The sequence below is a fragment of the Anas acuta genome, chromosome 1, assembly GCF_963932015.1.
Source record: "Anas acuta chromosome 1, bAnaAcu1.1, whole genome shotgun sequence".
Classification (NCBI taxonomy): domain Eukaryota; kingdom Metazoa; phylum Chordata; class Aves; order Anseriformes; family Anatidae; genus Anas; species Anas acuta.
The window spans coordinates 122,049,118-122,068,406 of record NC_088979.1 but is presented as its reverse complement, the minus strand read 5'-3'; the positions used below and the strand labels follow the sequence as shown (position 1 = coordinate 122,068,406).

At 38.7% G+C, this 19,289-nt stretch overlaps 1 protein-coding gene across 1 annotated transcript in view; it reads left to right on the top strand.

The window, feature by feature from the left end:
• The first annotated feature begins 899 nt into the window (after nt 1-899).
• Nucleotides 900-19,289, top strand: part of SPAG17 (sperm associated antigen 17) — a 105,272-nt gene continuing 86,882 nt past the window's right edge. Inside the window, exons 1-3 of the mRNA XM_068698742.1 lie at nt 900-1,215; nt 8,590-8,730; nt 9,058-9,121. Of these exons, the coding sequence (XP_068554843.1) occupies nt 1,111-1,215; nt 8,590-8,730; nt 9,058-9,121 (310 nt within the window). The 5' untranslated portion in view covers nt 900-1,110. The remainder of the gene's footprint in view (nt 1,216-8,589; nt 8,731-9,057; nt 9,122-19,289) is intronic.

Below are 19,289 nucleotides of genomic sequence, written 5' to 3'. Positions count from 1 at the left end.
TGGGTGCAGAACCCACCAGTCGGTCATCCTGATTCTCACATCCAACCCTGTAAACTCAGCCATAAAAAAGTAGGACAGTTAATAGTAAAGGCATTTGGCAACTTCATCTGTGCCTTCTGCCCCATACCTCTGTCCTGTCCTGCTGTATTAACAGCTGTTCCTAGCCTGATCCTCCTTCCCCATACTCTCTCAATACACCTCAGCAGGCACAGTCTGCATATCCAAGACCTTAATGAAGAACAAGGGTATGGTGGAAATGTCACAATCCCTGTTTCTGTGAACAATTGCAGTCTGATTTTAGTTTTTTTTTCTTTCCTGGACAACAAAAGAAAACTTCAAAACGAGAAAAATGGACATCAGCCAAGAAATGGGGTGGGGGAAAATGTTTATGGATGTTGGCAAATCTACTGTGCAGCTTTCCCATGTTATAAACTACATCATTGTCTACAAACCCGGGCAAGATACACTTCTGCAAACGAAGGATGATACAAGACTTGTATCTTATGTTCCTTATAAACCTGAATTCCTATTTCTCCACTAAAAGCCTGTAATTAAAGGTGTTTTTATAAAGCACATACATGAGGTCAGTATCCTCCTAGAATAAGATTCAGACTAAAGCAGTAACGGGCTGCACAGCGTGGCTGAAAGACTCCTGCGAAGTTAAAATAAAAGATTTGGAGGCTCCGAGCAGCGCTGGTCGGTACAACCGGGTGGGGGAAGGGCACCATGTGGTTTGGGGTATTTTCACCAAATGTTAAATCACACAGAATATTTCACTCGTCTCCAGTGTGAGATCACGACATGACTCCTCTGTAATGAATTCTTTATCTTGGCAGCCCTCCTGCTTTCTCCCAACCGTGCCTCCCTCTCTCCCCTCCTGCTCCCGGCGCAGCCACATCTGGCAGCGCTGGGGGTGCGCTGTGGGGCTGGGGGGGCTGCCTCGCCGCCCACACCTGCAGCCTCCAGCACCGCTGCCGTGTCCCCAACCCACCACAGCCCCGTTCCCAACACGGCAACCCCCGAGGCCCCGAGCCGCTGCCGGGCCGCAGGGCGGGCCGGTGCCTGTCGCCAGGGCGACGCGTGAGGCGTGAGGCCGCTGCCGGCACCGCCATGGGCCCCAAGCGGCCCAAGGCCGCCGCTGCCGCCGCCGCCGCCTCCTCGGGGCCGGCGGCGAAGAGCTGGGAGGCAGCGCTGGTGGCCGCCGCCCTGGAGGAGGTGAAGGAGGCACCGAGGGGGACCCGGGGCAGCCCCGGCGGGGCGAGGGGGTGGTTTGGAGGGGCTCTCACCCCACCCCGGTGCCCCCCCCCCCCCAGGGAGCAGCCGCTGCCCTCCCCTCGGCGGGGTGGGTGCCAAGTTGGGGCTGGGAGCGAGCTTTTTTTATAAACTGCTGAACAACGGGGTTTGATGGAGGTGCTGACACAGCATTAACTCCAGCGTTGAAAATGCGAGGCTGTAATTTTCCTGCCTCGGTGTGTGCAGCTTTTTTTTTTTTTTTTTTTTCCCCCTTCTTCTTTTTAACAGCGTGTGAGGATCTGAAGGCGTATTTGGGTTTCCAGGTTCTGTGTAAGCAATGTAACTCTAATAAATCCTGACTCGGGAGAAAGAATTTGATTTCAAAATAGCGTAGCAGTTTCCCAAACAATAATATTTATCTAGCATGTGTTTACCTAGCACCACTTCTGTAAGTGAGACAAATGACTTCCATGGCTCCCTTGTTTGTTGGGTCCCTGATGTGCCTTACTCGAAAACCAAGGGTATTTTTTCCTGTTCTGGTGTTTTTTTGTTTGCTTGCTTTTATTGCACTAGTTCTAGTAATTATCAAGATTTCCATATTCTGCAGGCAATTTTTCAATTGACTAATCAGCTTTCCAAAAATGCCACAGATGTCCAAAAGTCTCTTAAGTACTCCCTTGCATTTATTTTTTTGTTTGGTAGTCACAATATCGTACAAGTATATCACAACTTGAAGTAAGTGCTGCTCAGCTAAGGCTGTTGTTTCCCGTTTTTCCCCCAGAACATCCCTTTTCAGTACAATTCAAAAGCGCTCGAGCCCTTTCTTGCTAGCAAATCCCTCCCCTGCCCTAGGAGAACCTCCCTGAAGCATGGGGCTGAGTGCAGGTCCGATCTCCAACACCTACTCAGTGCCTGGCCTTTTTCCTGGGCTTGCTAGCAAGGTGCCAATTAGTGATATTTTGTTTTTATGGTGGTGTTTATGAAGGCTGTGGATATTGTCCAGTGAACTCGCTGAACAAAGTGCTTTGTTTACTCCACTGCTCCTATATGTAATTTATTACATTTGTTAAATGCAAACCATTATATTGAAGTTTTTTAAAAGGTAAGAAATAAATGCTCGAAATATAGGAAATGCCAGAATTAGGATTATTCAGGACCACACATTGAGGCAGATGGAAAGAAAATGTTGAATATGTTCACTGAATGGGGAAGAATACTGTAGGAAAAAAAGTTTGTGATCGCCTAATTAAAGATTATCATAATGCCTATACCCAGCGGGGCTTAATTAAGGTTCTTTGGCTTCTTAATTCTGGTATTGTCCATCTGTTTTATGTTCCAGTTAAACTAATTCCACTTTCTCTGTCATGCTGCTAGCAGGCAGAGCCTCGGGGTCAGTTTGAGCTCAGGCTTCTGTGGTGCTGGGCAACTGCTAAAAATTCTTACTGCAGGAAAATTCGTGTTCAGCTCCGATAGTCTTGGTTAGGGATATACATGGTGCAAAGCTGTTAAATGCCTGCAGATCTCTGGTTCATCAAGTATGGTCAAACATGGGAATGCTTAATATAAATAAACATGCTGTGTAAAAGCACACCTTTGCAACAGTATGTCTAGGCTGCCAAATTTTAGTTCCTTCCTCTTGAACATGGAGAAAACTGAATTTCTTAAGTACTTAATCTTACAGGGTTTTTTATTAAAGGATAAAAATGATCTTTCAAATCAAACCTCATTCTGCAAATAGTCTAACCACATTATCTTCTTCCTCCGCCCTCCTCAGTAAATATATAGCATACATAATTTAAGCTTGAATACATAAACTGAAAGCAGCCTGTAACACAGAGTGTTGAGCTACTTTAATTATACATGTCACCAGCCGCACTGTACAAAATTATTTCTTACATTGTGTGTGATATACCGTATGAATCTGAATTTATTTGGGAGATGACAGGAACTCCTATCAATTAAAGACATTTCTCTCCTGGTAAATCATGTTTAATGAATTTTAAAATCTTTTACTTTTATCAGTTTAGATAATATTTTTTCCTATTAGTGGAGTCAAAGAGAATTTACTAGAACTGGTTTTATGTTGTACCAGATAGGCTGAGCAATGAAATTTCCCATTTTAATGTGTGTTTATGACTTACCATATTTTATTAGTCTGATCTATGAAAAGGAGTCATTTTACCAGTGGTGTTAACATTTTATGGAAGGGTATGCTAACTAAAATATGATTTAAATGGTATTTACTAACCAAATAATGGCTTTTACTTAAACACACTGTGAAAACTGGCAAACAGACAACATAAAAACATGTACAGAGGAAATACGGATTTTGGAGAGCCTCACATTATAGTTTATATGCACCTTTTGTGTCTAACATGCTGTGCAGAAGAACATACAGCCGCAAGATGTGTTTTTCTTCATATATTTATAAAGGTATTTTGATTGGGTTCACTGCAAAATTAAATTACAAAATTAAACTTAAATGCTTAGTTTGAAACTTTGTGTGCTTTAAGTCACTAAATATACTTGCTAAGTGAAATTCTGGTCAAATACAGCCCTGACAATTGAAGTAATTGTTATCTATTATATGTCCTTATTAGCAACTGTAATTAAGCATGGCAACTGGAAGCCACGTTCTGTTCTGTTTTCCCATATGTGCTGTTTCTGCCACTTTATGTGCATTTTAGGGCCTGAAGATTGAACTGAAAGCAAACCTTGTATAAAACCATTTAAAATGTTCTGAACTGGATGACTCCGCTTTGATTACTATTCATACTGCTTCCTCTTAGGAGAGGAATTAGATTTGCAGTTGAATTGTGATACTCTGTAACCTGCAGGGATAATGCAGCAAAAGTTCAGGCCCCTAAAACCAGAAGCCAGGAGCAATATGGTCATGTGTCAGTCAAGAGGTAATGAAAGTGGACTTGGAGATCTCTTAATGCTGGTGCTCTACCCAGTCACTACATGAGGGCTGCAAAATGGCTGATGAGCAACCTTTTCCAGTAAAGCCTGCTGGACTTGCTGATTTACAAGCTCCTTCATTGTTGAAAGCAAAGAATGCTAGAGGGGATGTTTTCCTAGGTGTTCATAAATCTTTAATAAATCTCACTATTTCGAAGGCTTTACTTAAAAATCGGGAGATTAAAGAACTCTTGCCTTTTGATGCTGAAGTGTTTGGAGTTTGAGTTTTCAAATGTTTCTCTTCAGCCATTACACTTGTATTTGAAACTAAGGTGTAAAGAAATGAGCCTACTTCTTGTGGCCCTTGGAAAAAAAAATAAAATACCAGAAGAATAAGTGACAATGAAAAATGACAGATACTCAGATTTCCTGGAAATGGGGATGAGGTGACTGCGTGATGCTTTTCCTAGCAAAAGAGATCTAGAAACTAGTACTGCAAACACAGTCAATATAGCTGATTTGTTAAAATGCCTTCTCTAGAACAGCTGCTCTTCTGTGTCTAGGAAATGAAGCAGAAAGTACAAGACAGATTTAAAAAGGAAAGAAAATTCTGTGAGCTGCGTCTTCTTTCTTCTTCAGCATGGATGGAAGTTAGAGATTTTTTGACATACCTTTATTATTCCAATATTATTGTGATAAATAAGTTATGTATATTATATATACTGATTTTTAACTGGTTGAAAAAAAAAAAAAAGGGTTACAAAGGAACACAGTTGAGGCTTGAGACTCTGAGTAGGTAGTGCTTCTGCTGCTCTCCCAGTGGCAGCCTCCCCAGACTGTTTCCATGCTTTTCCTCTAGTTACTTGCATGGTTTTCTCTGTCCTGTTCTTTAAGCTGGGAACCTCATTTAAGGTAGCCTTAGGGTCACTAATCTATCCCCCTTCAGATCCTTTCTTAGGTCTCACTTCTACAAAAACATTTGAAAGAATTAAACTAAGTAGAGGAACAGTTGTATATTGAGGGAGAAAATGTTTTTAAAGTAACCATATACATTTTACTACTTTTCCTTCTCGTTTTTATGTTGTGATTTTAGGTGGTGAGCTGTAGAAGCAGGGTCTGTTTCTTCTCTATCCTTTCAGTGCCTTGTACATTAAGGATACTGTTACGCTATTGATAACATAAGGACGATGTTGCAAAAATAATAGATTTTAATGTCAGAAAAAAAAAAAAATAAGCAGTCACTTAAACACCTTAAACTATATACTAATGCTGCATGTTCTCTGTTCTCATTGAGTCCAATTACTGATCTGAATGTTCAGCTTTTCTGAAAAACGAGCTTCAAAAACAGTCTGTAGAAATGGATGACATGCTGTTAGTGACTGGGAATTCCAGATCATTATTCCCTGCAAAAGTGTGTGTAGCTATTTCTGGCATTTATCTAGCTCCAATTTCCAGGTATTGTACCTTTTGCATAAAAGGCATATATATTTGATTCATAGAGGGATAGGATAACATTGCTTAATGCTGTTTAAAGTTTTACACAAAAGACCTTGCATCGTGTTGCATATACTTCTTCAGAATTGTTAGGTGGATTTTCACTACCAATTGTCTTTTAGATGTTGATTCATGTATTTTATTTTAAGGTATTAGCCAGCATTTGGCCAATGCTATATGTACTCTCATAGCTGTTGTGTGGAGAAGCTCTAGCAGGTTGTTTATTTGAAGCAGAGAATTAGCAGAAGGAAAAAGAGGTGCCATGCTGGTGTCAAGGGCATATCTTTTGCTGAATCCCAAGAATGTTAGTTGGATAGATCCTGTGTTTTGAAAAATCAAATTTTCACAAGCAGGATTTACCCTGATGTTTTGCTTTGTTGTTACGGGGTTCTGTGAAGGTGGCCACCACAGTGGAAATCTGGAAAATTCACTCCATTTCTTCTGATGCCTTCCCTGGGAATGCAGAAGTGTTGCAAAAGAGAAAGTCTTATTACTGAAACAGAACTCTGAAAGTGCCTGGGAAAATATTACAGGTGCTAGGAATTTAACAAGGAATATAAGGGTTGAGAAAGGTGGAAATGGGATCAGATAATGAAGCTTAGGGACTAGCTGGACAAGGAACTGAGGAAAAGATGATGCTAGGGGTGCAAGTAAAGGATGTGTGAAGGATTTGGAGAAGTTATGGCACTCTGACAAGGAGCAGGGAGTTGAAATGGAAGGAGAAATGAGCTAGCAACCATTGTGAGGAAGGGGTGGAGAGGTCAACAAGAGACAGGTCTCTGAGGAAGACACGTTTCACAGACATCGTGGTTGCAGGATGTTAACCAGTCCTAAGCAGGTGTAATTTGTGGGCACAGAGACACCAGCATGTTCTAAGGAGGAACTAAAGTCATAAGGTAGAGGTTTTAGGACTCTGACAGAGATTTCTTCACACATCCAAAGAACTGGAGGAAGTTGTAGGAACAGGCTCTGTTGCTGCTGTACCATGCCTCACCACAAATCTAAACCCTAATTCCTGAGTATGGTGCACTTTCCGTGCTGTCACTGTGTGTCTGTGACACTTGCAGGGCCCCATGCTTCTCTTTTGGTGGCTCACACTGAAGAGGACATTCTGGTGATACCATTTGCTCCATTAATTCACCCAGCATGCGGATGTAGCTTTTCTCACAAGCTATGGGAACACCAGGATGCCACCACATGGGGGCCTTTTGATCTCGACATTTTGCAATTCCGAAAGCCTAAAAATTAGTACATTTGCACACAAGTATGGACATCCATGTGCGTTGTTCAAAGAATTAGTTTTGAGTCAAACTCTTGGCAGCTATACGATGACAACTTTAACTTGAATTCAGATTAACTGCAGCTCCTGTACACATGTATTGATGGTGAAATACCAAGCTCTTTCAGAATACTTTCCACCAGCAGCTATGTGGTTAAAAAGAGGGGCACTTTTGTATAATCATGTTATGCCATGTTTAAGCAACATTATGTTTTGTTACCTGAAGAGTATGATAAAACATTGCAAACATTTACTAGTTTGAAACTTACATCACGTCAGCTGTCACTTTCTCCCACCTAAAGTCATCAGTTAGTCAAATTGCAAACATTTAGGGTAGGATATTCTTTTTTTCCAGATATGAAAAGGAACAAATGAGGAAGGGTGTTTTACAACAGGAAAAAGATAAATATCTCCTCTCACCACTTCCATCTCACTTTTTTTTGAAGGCTCCTTTCCCTCACTTTACCATAAACTCAAGCTGTGTTCCTCTTTTCTGCAAGTATGTGCATATACACTGTACATGATATATGCATATGAAATTATTTCCATCAAAGTCCTAAAGCTACCAACCTTACTTAAATTTGTCTTTAAAATCTTTCCCTGCCGTGATGTGTACTGATTGGCATGTGAGTCTGCTTAAGCTGGTCCTGGTTAGTGTGTGACAATGCCCTGGGACCACCTGGGTCTTACTGATGCTCTTTCCATGTTGACCTTTGTTAAGTTTTATTGACATCCTTGCAGTTTACACATGCGAACATTGAACTTTATAAAAAAAATAAAAATGATGCATCCTGAAGAGTGGAAAGCACAACCCCTAGAAGTGCTTAAGGTGTCACTGATGCTGATAGAGAAGACTAGAGAGAGATGTAGATGTGCTGGAGACAGCTGCTCATTTTCCTAGAGAGATTCCAGTAGGTTAGAGTAAAAGAAGTAGGTGGAGAAGAAGAGTAACCAGTTGCTTAAATTACATCATTTTAAAGCTTTTGTGGATGTATATCCATAAGTAACTTGCTACAATCTTCTCTTGCTTGCGTTTCTTTTATGCTGAAAACAAACTTTTCTTCTTAAAAATGCGTATTTTCCTGCAGATGTTTGCAAGCTGCTAGTGTTTTTTATTTGTTGACATTGTCATGAAATATAACTTGCCATTGATACAGATTTTTTCATGTTTCAGAACACTTACTGAAAGCATGTAAGAATGATAGCATGAGTAAATATAACCTCCTGAAACACAGTACAAACCATGCTACAATTAGAAAATAGTTCTGGGCTGAAAGTTGTTTATTTTTTCTAGAGCAAAGAATGACAACAGTATAAACACATACATTTAAAACTCTATTTCTTGTTTGTTTACCAAAATGTGAAATCTCCAAATAACGTTTTAAAGTTCTTTTATCTTTGTGTGATGCTAATGCGGCCTTTGCCTGTGCGGAGGTTTTTGGAGTGTTTCTAGGCATTTGTGTTTTCCACAGCATAATGCTGCCACCTGATGGAAGAAAGAATTGAGACAAAGCTGTACGTGCTTTTTGGGATTGTATAATTTATTTCAGCGTGATTCATATTTTAATGTTGAACATGTCTTAAAGAGAGTAATCATCTCTGCAGGCTTACTCCTTGAAACTGCAGAGAAGCATTTTGTGTGCTTGTGTTCTAATGCATTAAATATTTTATTTTGTAAATAGGATAACTGGAAGCCTAGCGTCGCTTTTGTGGTTGGGACCAAAATTGAGGATGAAATCCACACAACGGCCTTGTCTCTTGCTGTGCAGGTGCCACAACGGAAGCTCTTCAGCGTGGTGACACGTGAAGATATCTTCAGACAGGTATTCCAAGAAATCAACTTTTAATAACAAACCAAACCCTATTTAAATTCTCTGTGGAAGTTTTAATAATCACACTAATTCATGAGAAAATGGAAGAAAAGCTTACTGCATAAGCTGGTGTGCCCCTTGCAAACACTGGGGTTTTCTGCAGACTTTTCTTCAAGATGCTGGTCATCAAAGCTCTCTCCCTAAAATACATGGGTACTTTAAGATGATTCCTTACCAATTTAGAGTGTGACCGTAGTGTTTAGTGAAAGAGAATAACAAGTAAAATAATTTGTTTAAATTTAAAATCTACTCACAATATAATACCATATTTCCTTACAGATTGCAGAATCTGGAAATCAGAAGGGAAAAAAGGTTAAGGATGTGCCTATGTTCTATGAGGTAGGTTGAGACGTATTTCAGAGTCAGAGCTCTTTTACACTGCAGTAATTACAACTGTGTAATTATGGTATGTATACCAGAGTAAATGCAATTCTACCTGGTAAAAGCACTGACCCATGTAGATACTTAAAATTCTTTCTTCTCCTGATACCAACACAGTTCCATTGGACTACTAATTATGTAAGAATCAAGATGTCTTTCTATGGATCTGAGTTGTATTAAGTTGAGAATATGTTACATGGTCATATTTTGATGGTGTTGTTACAAATTACAGAAATATAATTAGACTCTGCCCTCCCAGATGTTCACAGTAATTTAGAGACTTGTACCTTCCTTCATTTACAGGCATGCAGTCCCATACATGAAATACCATCTCCATGTGGTAGTATCCATTATAATCTCAGACTGACGTTAAATTCTAACGTGGTTCATCTAGTGGGGTATGTCAGCTGGACTGAGAATCATGCATAGTACAAATAGGACTTCCTTCTCCCTACCTTGTTAATGTTTTACGTACAGCTTGTGAGAGGTTATAAAATTCTGTGATTAATTAGAAGATTGTTTAAAATTTTCTCAGGTAAAGTTTTATGGCCCTACAGACCTGGAAAATAAAGAATTTTGGATCCCTCTAAAAAGATTGTGTTAGCATTTTAGTTCTGAAATGACTAATAAACTTTTAATATGTCTCAGGTTTTGGCGGACTTTATAACAGGTCTTTTTAGTTGCAGTCTGTTTTTCAGTATTGCCAGACTACTATCTGAACAAGTCCCTTTGGAATTATTTACCACTGACATGACTGTGAATTTTACGCAATTAACCCTCTTCATTTAGGACTAGCCTCCCAGGCAAACTCACCCTTATATTACCTGGGATGTAAAACCCCTTCAGTCCTACTGACAGAAAGATTTTGAAGTCTGGTTCTAAGCAGAAGCTTTGCGTGATACCTGTATTTAATTACTAAGAGCAATTTTCCTTGTGAAGGGGATACTTATTAAATTCCAGCTGTCAGTGCTGTGTCTCATTAGCTACTTACTTTACTCCTCAAAGACATTTTTTTTCCTCCTCTCCTTTAACAGAGAATATAAAATGCCTGTTCTGACCTTTTGCTTGGACTCAGTTTCCGTTCTGGCTGTAGCAAATTAAAAGATTGATCATGTTGCTACAAGCATTAAGATTCTGTCTCTCTGGGTAGAAACTTGCTCCTGAGTGTTCATTTAAAGTCCACGTGCAGTTTGTGCATTCAAAACTTTCGCTGCAGTAAGGATAAACAAGCACGAGGCTAGCACAGAACATAAAGCTGGGAAATGTTCTTCCAAGAGGAACATTTTTGTCCTTTCTGCATACAGTTCTCTGTTTTGGGACTTGACACACTGGGATTTCCACAAGCGCATATTTGTTTCTAGTGAGACAGTAAATATTAATTATAGAACCTATAATGATCTTTGAACATATGAAGTATACATGTGTATGAATTTGGGACTGATGTCATGGATAGCAATGTGGTTATTAATGGTATTAATGGTAACATTATTACCCATGCTATTAGTCTTGCATGTTGCCTTTACTCAAATGTGGGGTATTTTAATAAATTTAAGTGCAGCAGTCTGCGCTGTCCGCTGTAAGTCAGGAAACATTAACAAACTATATTGCAGGCTAGTTATGTATTATATTAAAGTAATGCCTTTTGTCTATTCTAAATTATTTTCATTCAGGGCTTTTAACATCTTACTGTGGTCAATTTCACATCATTCTTACTGTATAAATAGAAGAGGATTTTGGCCTGGGTTATGAACGTGTAGTTAAAAGATTTCCATATCTGGGACAATTTGGTGTCTAACTGTTTCTCTGTCTCTTAAGTGACTTGATGAGGAGTAGGAGTCCTGATCTGTAATTTTGTGCTAATTCCAACACTTAATTAAAACATGTTAAGTTGAGTTTCTCATAAAGATGCCATGAAAATGATTTTTTTTTCTTGTATATGCGAAGGAAAATGTTAAGTTTCCTGAAAAACAGCAACAAATTTAATAGTGAATCAGGTTGATTTATCATGTACAGTTTTTCTAACAGACAAGACCTAAGGCTGCAGTATGTTTGAATAAATTATGTGTATTATATATCACAGAATCATAGAATGGCTTGGATTGGAAGGGGCCTTAAAGATCACCTAGTTCCAACCCCCCTGCCATAGGCAGAGATGCCACCCACTAGACCAGGTTGGCCAAGGCCCCATCCAACCTGTCCTTGAACACCTCCAGTGATGGGGCATCCACAACTTCTCTGGGCAAAATAGAATATATGCATATTATATTATTTTATATATATATATATACATATACCTTGTATAAATATATGTATATTTATATACATATATACACATATATTCTATTGTTTATGTACCTGTTTTTTGTGTCCATTTTCTATTAGAGTTGCTCATGTTATGTGTAATTAAGGTGCTTCACTACTACTAAATATGAAGCAGTTTCTCAGTTACCATAGTTTGAACTTCGAAAATTTATTCAAGCCTAAATTTTCCACACTAGTTTATTCATCAAGATGTTTTGTTTTGTTTTGTTTTTGTGGAAAATTCTGTTGAGATCAAGTTCAGGGGCTGTGTAGATGGAAAGATTTTTTTCCCTGCAGCAGTTTCTTTTCCAGTTTTGTTGAACTCATTGATACTGGGTTAGGAAAGTTGCCTTGACGTTACTCAGGAAATTTTGAGAAGGATTCTTGTCACATACTCAGAAGGGAATAAGTTGAGCTGTGGAGCAGTACCATAGTGAGAAAAGACTGTGAAACAAGATGGAACCTCATGCTGCCCCTTCATGTGAGAAGACTGGAAGTAGATAGCCAGGTTTGCTGCAAATAAACAATCGAGTAATGGATGTGGCCATGAGGGAGAGGGGCACGGAAGGGAGAGAGACATGGAACAATTTTGTGGTTCTCTCAGGCAAGCTGAGATGCTTGAGACAAAGGGTCATGGAAGGATGAAACAGGCACCAGTGGTAGAGACCAGAGCAGTTTTTTTTGGATGTGAATCTCAGAATGCAATTTTCAGAATGTGTGCCTGTGCTTATAAAGCCAGCGGAATCGAAGTCTCGTAACAACAGCATCCTTTTGTACACTGCTCCAACTCATCTCCAGGACAAGCCAGACTGTGAATCCTGTGCAAACAAAAAGGTTGATTGCAGTTTAAAATATTAATCTTTATTCCACTGCATGTGAAAAAAATTAATATATTAATTCTGCTTTCTTGCAGGAGAATTGTTAGGTGTCAAACTGAGAAATACTATCAAATCCGGGGACAAACACAAATCCTGACCCATTTGTAGAATCACAGAATGGTTTGGATTGTAAGGGACCTTAGAGATCATCTAGTTCCAAACCCACTGACATGGGCAGGGACACCTCCCACCAGACCAGGTTGCTCAAAGGTCCATCTAACACGGCCTTAAACAGTTCCAGGGATGGGGCATCCACAGCTTCTCCGGGCAACCTGTTCCAGTGCTTCACCACTCTCATAGGAAAGAATTTCTTCCTTATATCTAATCTAAACCTACCCTCTTTTAGTTTAAAGCCATGACTCCTTGTCCCATCATTACACTCTCTAACAAAGAGTCCTTACCCAGCTTTCCTGTAGGCCCCCTTTAGGTAGTGGAAGGCTGCTATAATGTCTCCCCAGAGCCTTCTCTTCTCCCGACTGAACATCCCCATTTCTCAGCCTGTCTTCAGAAGAGAGGTGCTCCAGCCCCTTGATGATCTCTGTGGCCCTCCTCTGGACCTGCTCTAATACCTTCATGTCCTTCTTACGCTGGGGGTCCCAGAGCTGAAGGCAGTACTCCAAGTTGGGTCTCACTAGAACAGGAAGAGGGGGATAATCACCTCCCTCAACCTGCTGGCCACACTTCTTTTGATGCAGCCCAGGATACAGTTTGCTTTCTGGACTGCAAGTGCATATTGCTAGCTTATGTTGAGCTTCTCACCAACCTACACCCCCAGGTCCTTCTCCTCAGGGCTGCACTCAGTTCATTCTCTGCCCAGCCTGTATTTGGGATTGGCCTGGCCCAGATGCAGGATCTTGCAATTGGGAAAGAATGTGCTTGCATTTGCATGCTAGAATTCCATGCCACTGGAACAGATTAAATCAGCTGTAAATAAAAGTTTCTCAGCTGTTAATCACTGGGTAGACAGCAAACTCGACTGATGTCTGCTGCATTTTGGCGATGGACACAGCATGAACAGTGTTCACTGCACTCCAGAAGTCCTCGCTAGACTTGTTATTCCTTGAGGAAAGGTATAGGTGAATGCAAGACAGAAAATCTTTCAGGCATGGTAGAACTAATAAAATTTAAACAAAATCAACAACAACTTAAGCCAAGAGTAACTTCATTTTCTGCTAGACTCTGTTTAGTATGCTGTGGAAAAGTGGATTTTAAAAAACTTTTCTGCAAGCATGTTTGAAGTAGAAAAGATGGGCAAAACTGTGGGAAGAGTCCATTAAACAAGTGAAGTAAAGTCTGTGATACCAACAAATCCCATAAGTTGCAGGGTGTGGTAGGAGAAGATGGTTAACTAGGTTATTTCAATTTTTAATAACTAAGTTTAATTCTCAATAACTAAGTTCATATTCTAAGTTAATAACTTCTTTTTCAATAAGAAAGGCTACTGACAAGAAAAAAAAAAAAAAAGTCAACACTGTAGGCCAAGAGTTGGATTTCTTATTAATGCAGCTATCATCAATTTATGTCGTGTGAAATTAGTAAATTGATAGATATGATTGGTAGAAGAGATTATCGTGACCTGTGCCACAGGTCACAGTGGTGTTTTTTCCAAAAAATAATCAGCCTTGAAACTTCCAAAATCATGATCGGATGTTTTTTTTCTGAATGATTACAAATGACTGAGAATATGTTACAGCTTAATTTCTTTACAGGAAGGACCTTTCCTGATAAGATTTACCTATAGTTTCAGTGTAAATGCATGTTTCAATATATGGCCATATTTACTAGATCAAAGAAAATCTTGCAATCAATCTTCTCAGTGTAAAAACTTTGAGATTGTGTTCAGATTGCTCCTAATTTTTTTCTCTTTCTTTAGCAATGTGTAATAGACTTCTTCATATTTTTCAAATCTGTGAGTTTTCTTTAAGAAACATTTACAATTCACTATTTAATTGTGGACACCAGAAGGAACTTAGTGGTTTTGTTGAATATGCATCAAATACAAATGTAATGTAATGCACATACTCTATTTGATGGCTCATTGTATGCAAGTCTGAAGATTGACTAAGTTACCTTGGCTAATGCCTTGCTTTGAGTGTGAATTCACTTTTGAGAGTGAATTTTCAACTGAGTTGTTCATTGTTGACCAGTAAGTCCTTCCCAAAGTTACCACTTCTCAGGTTCTCCATCCTTTAAATTTGGTCTGTTTACTTTGTTCTAAGATACATATCTTGTAATTTAACAAAATAAATCATATTGCTTTCTCACACTATGCTGACTAAGCTAGCCAAATTGCTTTGTATGAATGAGTTTTATGCTACATTCTTTATAACTGCTATGGCTATTGTGTCTTCTGGAAATGGAGTAATTGAAGATTTTGTGTCTTCTCCAAGATCACTTAGTTTTTTAATAGAGAAGTTTAAACATCTTGTATGTTTCAGACCCAATAAGAAACTCACCTGTTTGATGGTGCTTCTTTATTTATCTCTGCATTTTTAGGTCTGTCAGTTAATGAGTTTCAGTCTTTGTCACTGCTTCCTTAACTGTAGAATGCTTATTTCTAAACCAATAGTTAAATAATACAGAGGGAAATATGTTTTTCGCTATATCATTGTTAATATGTTTCAACTAGAATTGCAGCCTTACCAGGGCTATTCTGTTTGTGAAAAGATCTTTTCTTCAAAAAGAACAAAATTAAATTGATAATAACCATTTTGGAAGGTGGTCCAAGTTTCATGGAACCCAAGTTGATTGTTGTAGTGTGTGCTTTGGCAGATGTTCACTTAAGAATCCTCTGCTTTGCATCTTTTCATTTGGTACAGTGAAATACTCAAAACTTTTCTGTTACAGTATCTTCCTAATTTTTCTGAAGTTGCCTGTAATTTGTGAGGTATCTTGCAAAATATTTTAAAGTTGAAATGCACATTCTACATACCAACTTTATAGAGCTAGAGTAGACTCTGATCATAGAGTAATTTCTCACATTTTGAGTATGGGAAGATTGTATAAAACTCCACTGTCTGCCTACCACTTATGAAATGTTCCTTTCATTCTTTTCATTGTAAAATTCTCAACAAGATTCATCTTTGTTCAGCACTGTTCATTTTCTTAAGACTAGGATAAGCCACAACCATATCATGCAAACCATTTTTTTTTATGAGCATGATCATTAAATTATATTCCACAGTTTTCATAAAGAAGACTTAATTATGGCTAGAAGCAGTTCAGTTATGTGGAGAGTCTCTTGGTTGTATCTTTTCTGCTATTCACAGCCAGCTCGCCCTTATATCTCTATAACCATGCCCCCTTTCCATGTTCCCCATAAAGAAATTGCCCAGCTTTTTCCTCTGACTTCTTCTGTCTCTCTGGGTATCTTTCATGACTAACTCCTTTCTTCCTTAAATGTGAAATAGCGAGGACTTCTAAATCAGGCTGTCCAAGATCCTGTTACCCATCTGATTACACTGAATTGTCTCTGATTCTGCAACCCAGAAAATCATTTTTCTCCATCATAATCATTAGCTTGCAAGTCACATGCAGGAACTGTTAAGATTTAAACAGAAGAAAGCGTAGGATATTTACTACAAATTGTCATATTTGGCTGAACATGGAAACGATTTGATTCTCCTTTTGGCTTGCTTCTAGATATGCACAGCAACTGATTGTCATTCAAAACCTCATTTCTATTCTACCTTCTTTTTTACAGGGAAGAAGTATCAACTCAGATACTTCAAAATTCAGGACTGGCAAAAGCAGAAAAAGTGCCAGTTTTATTGTCGGATTGAAGATCCATAACAGACAACCCGTACTGACAGGGATATAGAAATATCAACCTAGTTGTGCAATTTCAAAAAGCAAACCAAAGAGACAGTCCAAATTAAATCCTTCTACTGCTAAGCATAGTATGTACACTTTGCCATCAAAATGCAGTTCAGTTGACTGTTTGCACGTAAATCTTAATTAGTTCATGTTTTGTACATTTTTGAGGACTAAAAGGTTATGGATTAGAAACAGAATCTTGCATTGTTTTAAAATTATTTATAGGGTGCTTTTTTTTTTTCTTCATTTACTTTTTTTTTTTCTTCCTCAGTTTGTGCTCTCAGAGTCCTTGGGAAATTGTGTAATGTTCACAGCACTTTTTGCATTAATAATAAGCTGTAGCAGGGTCAGAAGGATCCTTGGGTTTTCTAGGTGTAAGTGAAACATATTCTTCTCCTGTCACTTCCAACACAAAATACATTACCTAAGATATTAAGACTTCATGTAGGGTAGTGAAACATAGCAATGAGCAAGCTGAAGTAAACTGAATGAATTCTGGCAGAAAACAAGGAATTTAAAGCAGTCTTACTTCAAGCATTTCTGTGAATTGTTTGTTTGCTTGTTTTCTGGAATTATGTAGAATGTAGATTTGTGAAGTAAAGGTTGTTGCTGGTAAGACTATTTGAAGTGTTCTTTTGGTGGTATCACAATGTAAAGAGAAGGTCCACTTTTTATTGGAACTCAGTATGTAGTTCTTGGGTATAGGTGTTATAAATGTATTATGAAAGTTTATACATACACATACACGTGTGTTTGTGCAGGCACGTAAGTATTCAAAGCTATGTTATTCTAATAAGTTCTCACCTCAATGGCATGAATTTCATTAAGGAATTCTGAATATTTTTTATGTCCTCTCTTCAGCTGGTCCTAAATAATTCATGCCTTTCTGTTATCTTTCTGATTGTGTCCTTTTTTTTTTTTCTCTCTTTTTTTTGGGGGGGATACTGCCATCTGTCTCAGTACTTTCATGGGAAAAAAAAAAAAAAAGGACAAGGGTATGTGTTTATGTTGCCTTAAGAATATTACAGTAAATTTCTAGCATAGAAAAAGCAAAAGGTTTAGGTTTATTGTGTTGTTTTGTGTGTGTGTTTGTTGTTTTTTTTTTTAAGTGATATAGCTATATAGCTAATGATACTACATCTTCAGCAAAAAAGTGATATGAATCTCTCTTACAATGCTGTCCTGAATGAAGTAGCATTAAATCTCACACAGATCTTGCTTTTGAAAGAACAGAAATGAAAATCAACATATCTGGCCCATTGGCCCCTGCTCTTATAAGAATTCTTCTAATCCTCTGTAGTGATCCCTCCCATAAAAACTCTCATGTCACCCATTAGCTTCCTGTCTCTAATTGCATTCATGATTCCACATCTCCATTTTAGCTGTACAGTTCCTTCTACTCTATTACCATAAGTATTTTCACAGTCTAATGACCTAGAACAACTTTGTAATGGTATATATTTCTTGTGCTTCATTCTTGCTGCATAAAATTTATATATACAATGTTTTTCACTAGGATTTTACATGAGGTTAATAATCTGATGTAGAAACAAAATTCTTAATGCTGCAGACGTAGTGCTTGTGGCTAGGAATATTTTTACCCAAGAAGGTACAAGCTGTTTTGAGTTGTGCAGTGGCATCTGGAGGAGATCAAAGAGTGGTTAGTAGCCAGAATATGTGTCACTGAAGAAACAAGTTTCGGAAATAATGCTAGTTAAGAGTATTTTTAGGGAAGCCTTTTGATTTCTTGTGGAAACATATAATTAAATGTGAATAGTTTTTGTGGAAGCATATAGATTTTTACAAAGCACCGTCAGAATGGTCAGGATCAAGAGTAGGCTCTCTCAAAAGTAGAGATAGTCATTCTAAGATGCAGTCTTTCCAGTTGAAAGATGTGTCAATATAATTCTATTTTGTAGTAAAAGTTAGCAAAATTTTGTTTTCTTTCCACTCTAGAACAAAAATTAATTGGAAAAGTGGTTGTAAAGTGCAACAGTTCAGGGGCCAAAACTTGTCAGGTGTCATTGTTTTCTTGAGTGGGTTTGACAGTAAAAAAGAACTTTGGCAGCCTTGCTGAATGGTCAAAAGGATAGAAAGATTTCATATTTTTTCCAGTTCCAGTAGAGAGCAAAACAAACACTGCAGTCTTAAATGTTGTAATAGAATGGAACCGTTCTCTAGTCAGCCTTTGTCAAGTGCAATTGTGTGGATGTCAGTTAAGAGAATTTTATTGCAAGAGCGCTTGGCCTTCACTCTCTATGGGTATGCTGATGCTCACAAAATGGCTAATGGCTGTCATTAAATGAGGACGCCTTTTAGAGAGGTACTGGCTCCAGGGAAGGGTAGGGGACATTTAAATCCTACTGTGGGCACCATCTATTCCTTGCTTTTCATGTCTGTAGTACCAAATACCTAGCAGGTAAATAATTGTATGGAACATAACTTGTTTTGTAAATGAGCCTACTGCATGAAGTGTATTTACCTTAGAGCCATCTATTGTTTTGTCTTCTTAGGAGAGTTTAACTACTCTTCCTCCCGCGTCCAAGAATCTAGGTCAGTTTACTTAAAAGGAAGTTAAGGAGGGGAAAAAAAAAAAAAAAAAGTTAGCTTGGGTTTAGCAAGGTTCATAAATCAGATTGGTCTCAGCTTGTGAGTATCAATATGAATGATTCTTATGGAAGTTGACCAATGTCTGCATATCAGCTGAGGTTAGATTTCCCTCTCTTTATCTCACAGGAGACCTGTACAAACCATTCAATTTGCTCTGCTGACAACTGAATAGGGACAATTTATGGCTGTGCTGAACTATTCCAAACAGAGACTATCCCACCCCAAGACACAAATCTTTGGCATCTCCAGATGAACTGCAAATTTTGGGGTTATCCATATCCCTCCTAGATAATTTTAAAATATTCCAGGATTTTTGATATTCTGCTGGCTCTGGCTGGGTTGGTAGTAACTTTCCACAGGGCAACCCATATAGTGCTTTGCTCTGCACTTGTAGCTAGAACAGTATTGATATCACACCAATGTTTTGCGTATTGCTGAGCAGTGCTGACACTGTGTCAGGGCTGTCTTTCCAGCTCCCACCCCCTTACAGGCCAGAAGGCAGAAGAGAGAGGTGGGGAGGGGACA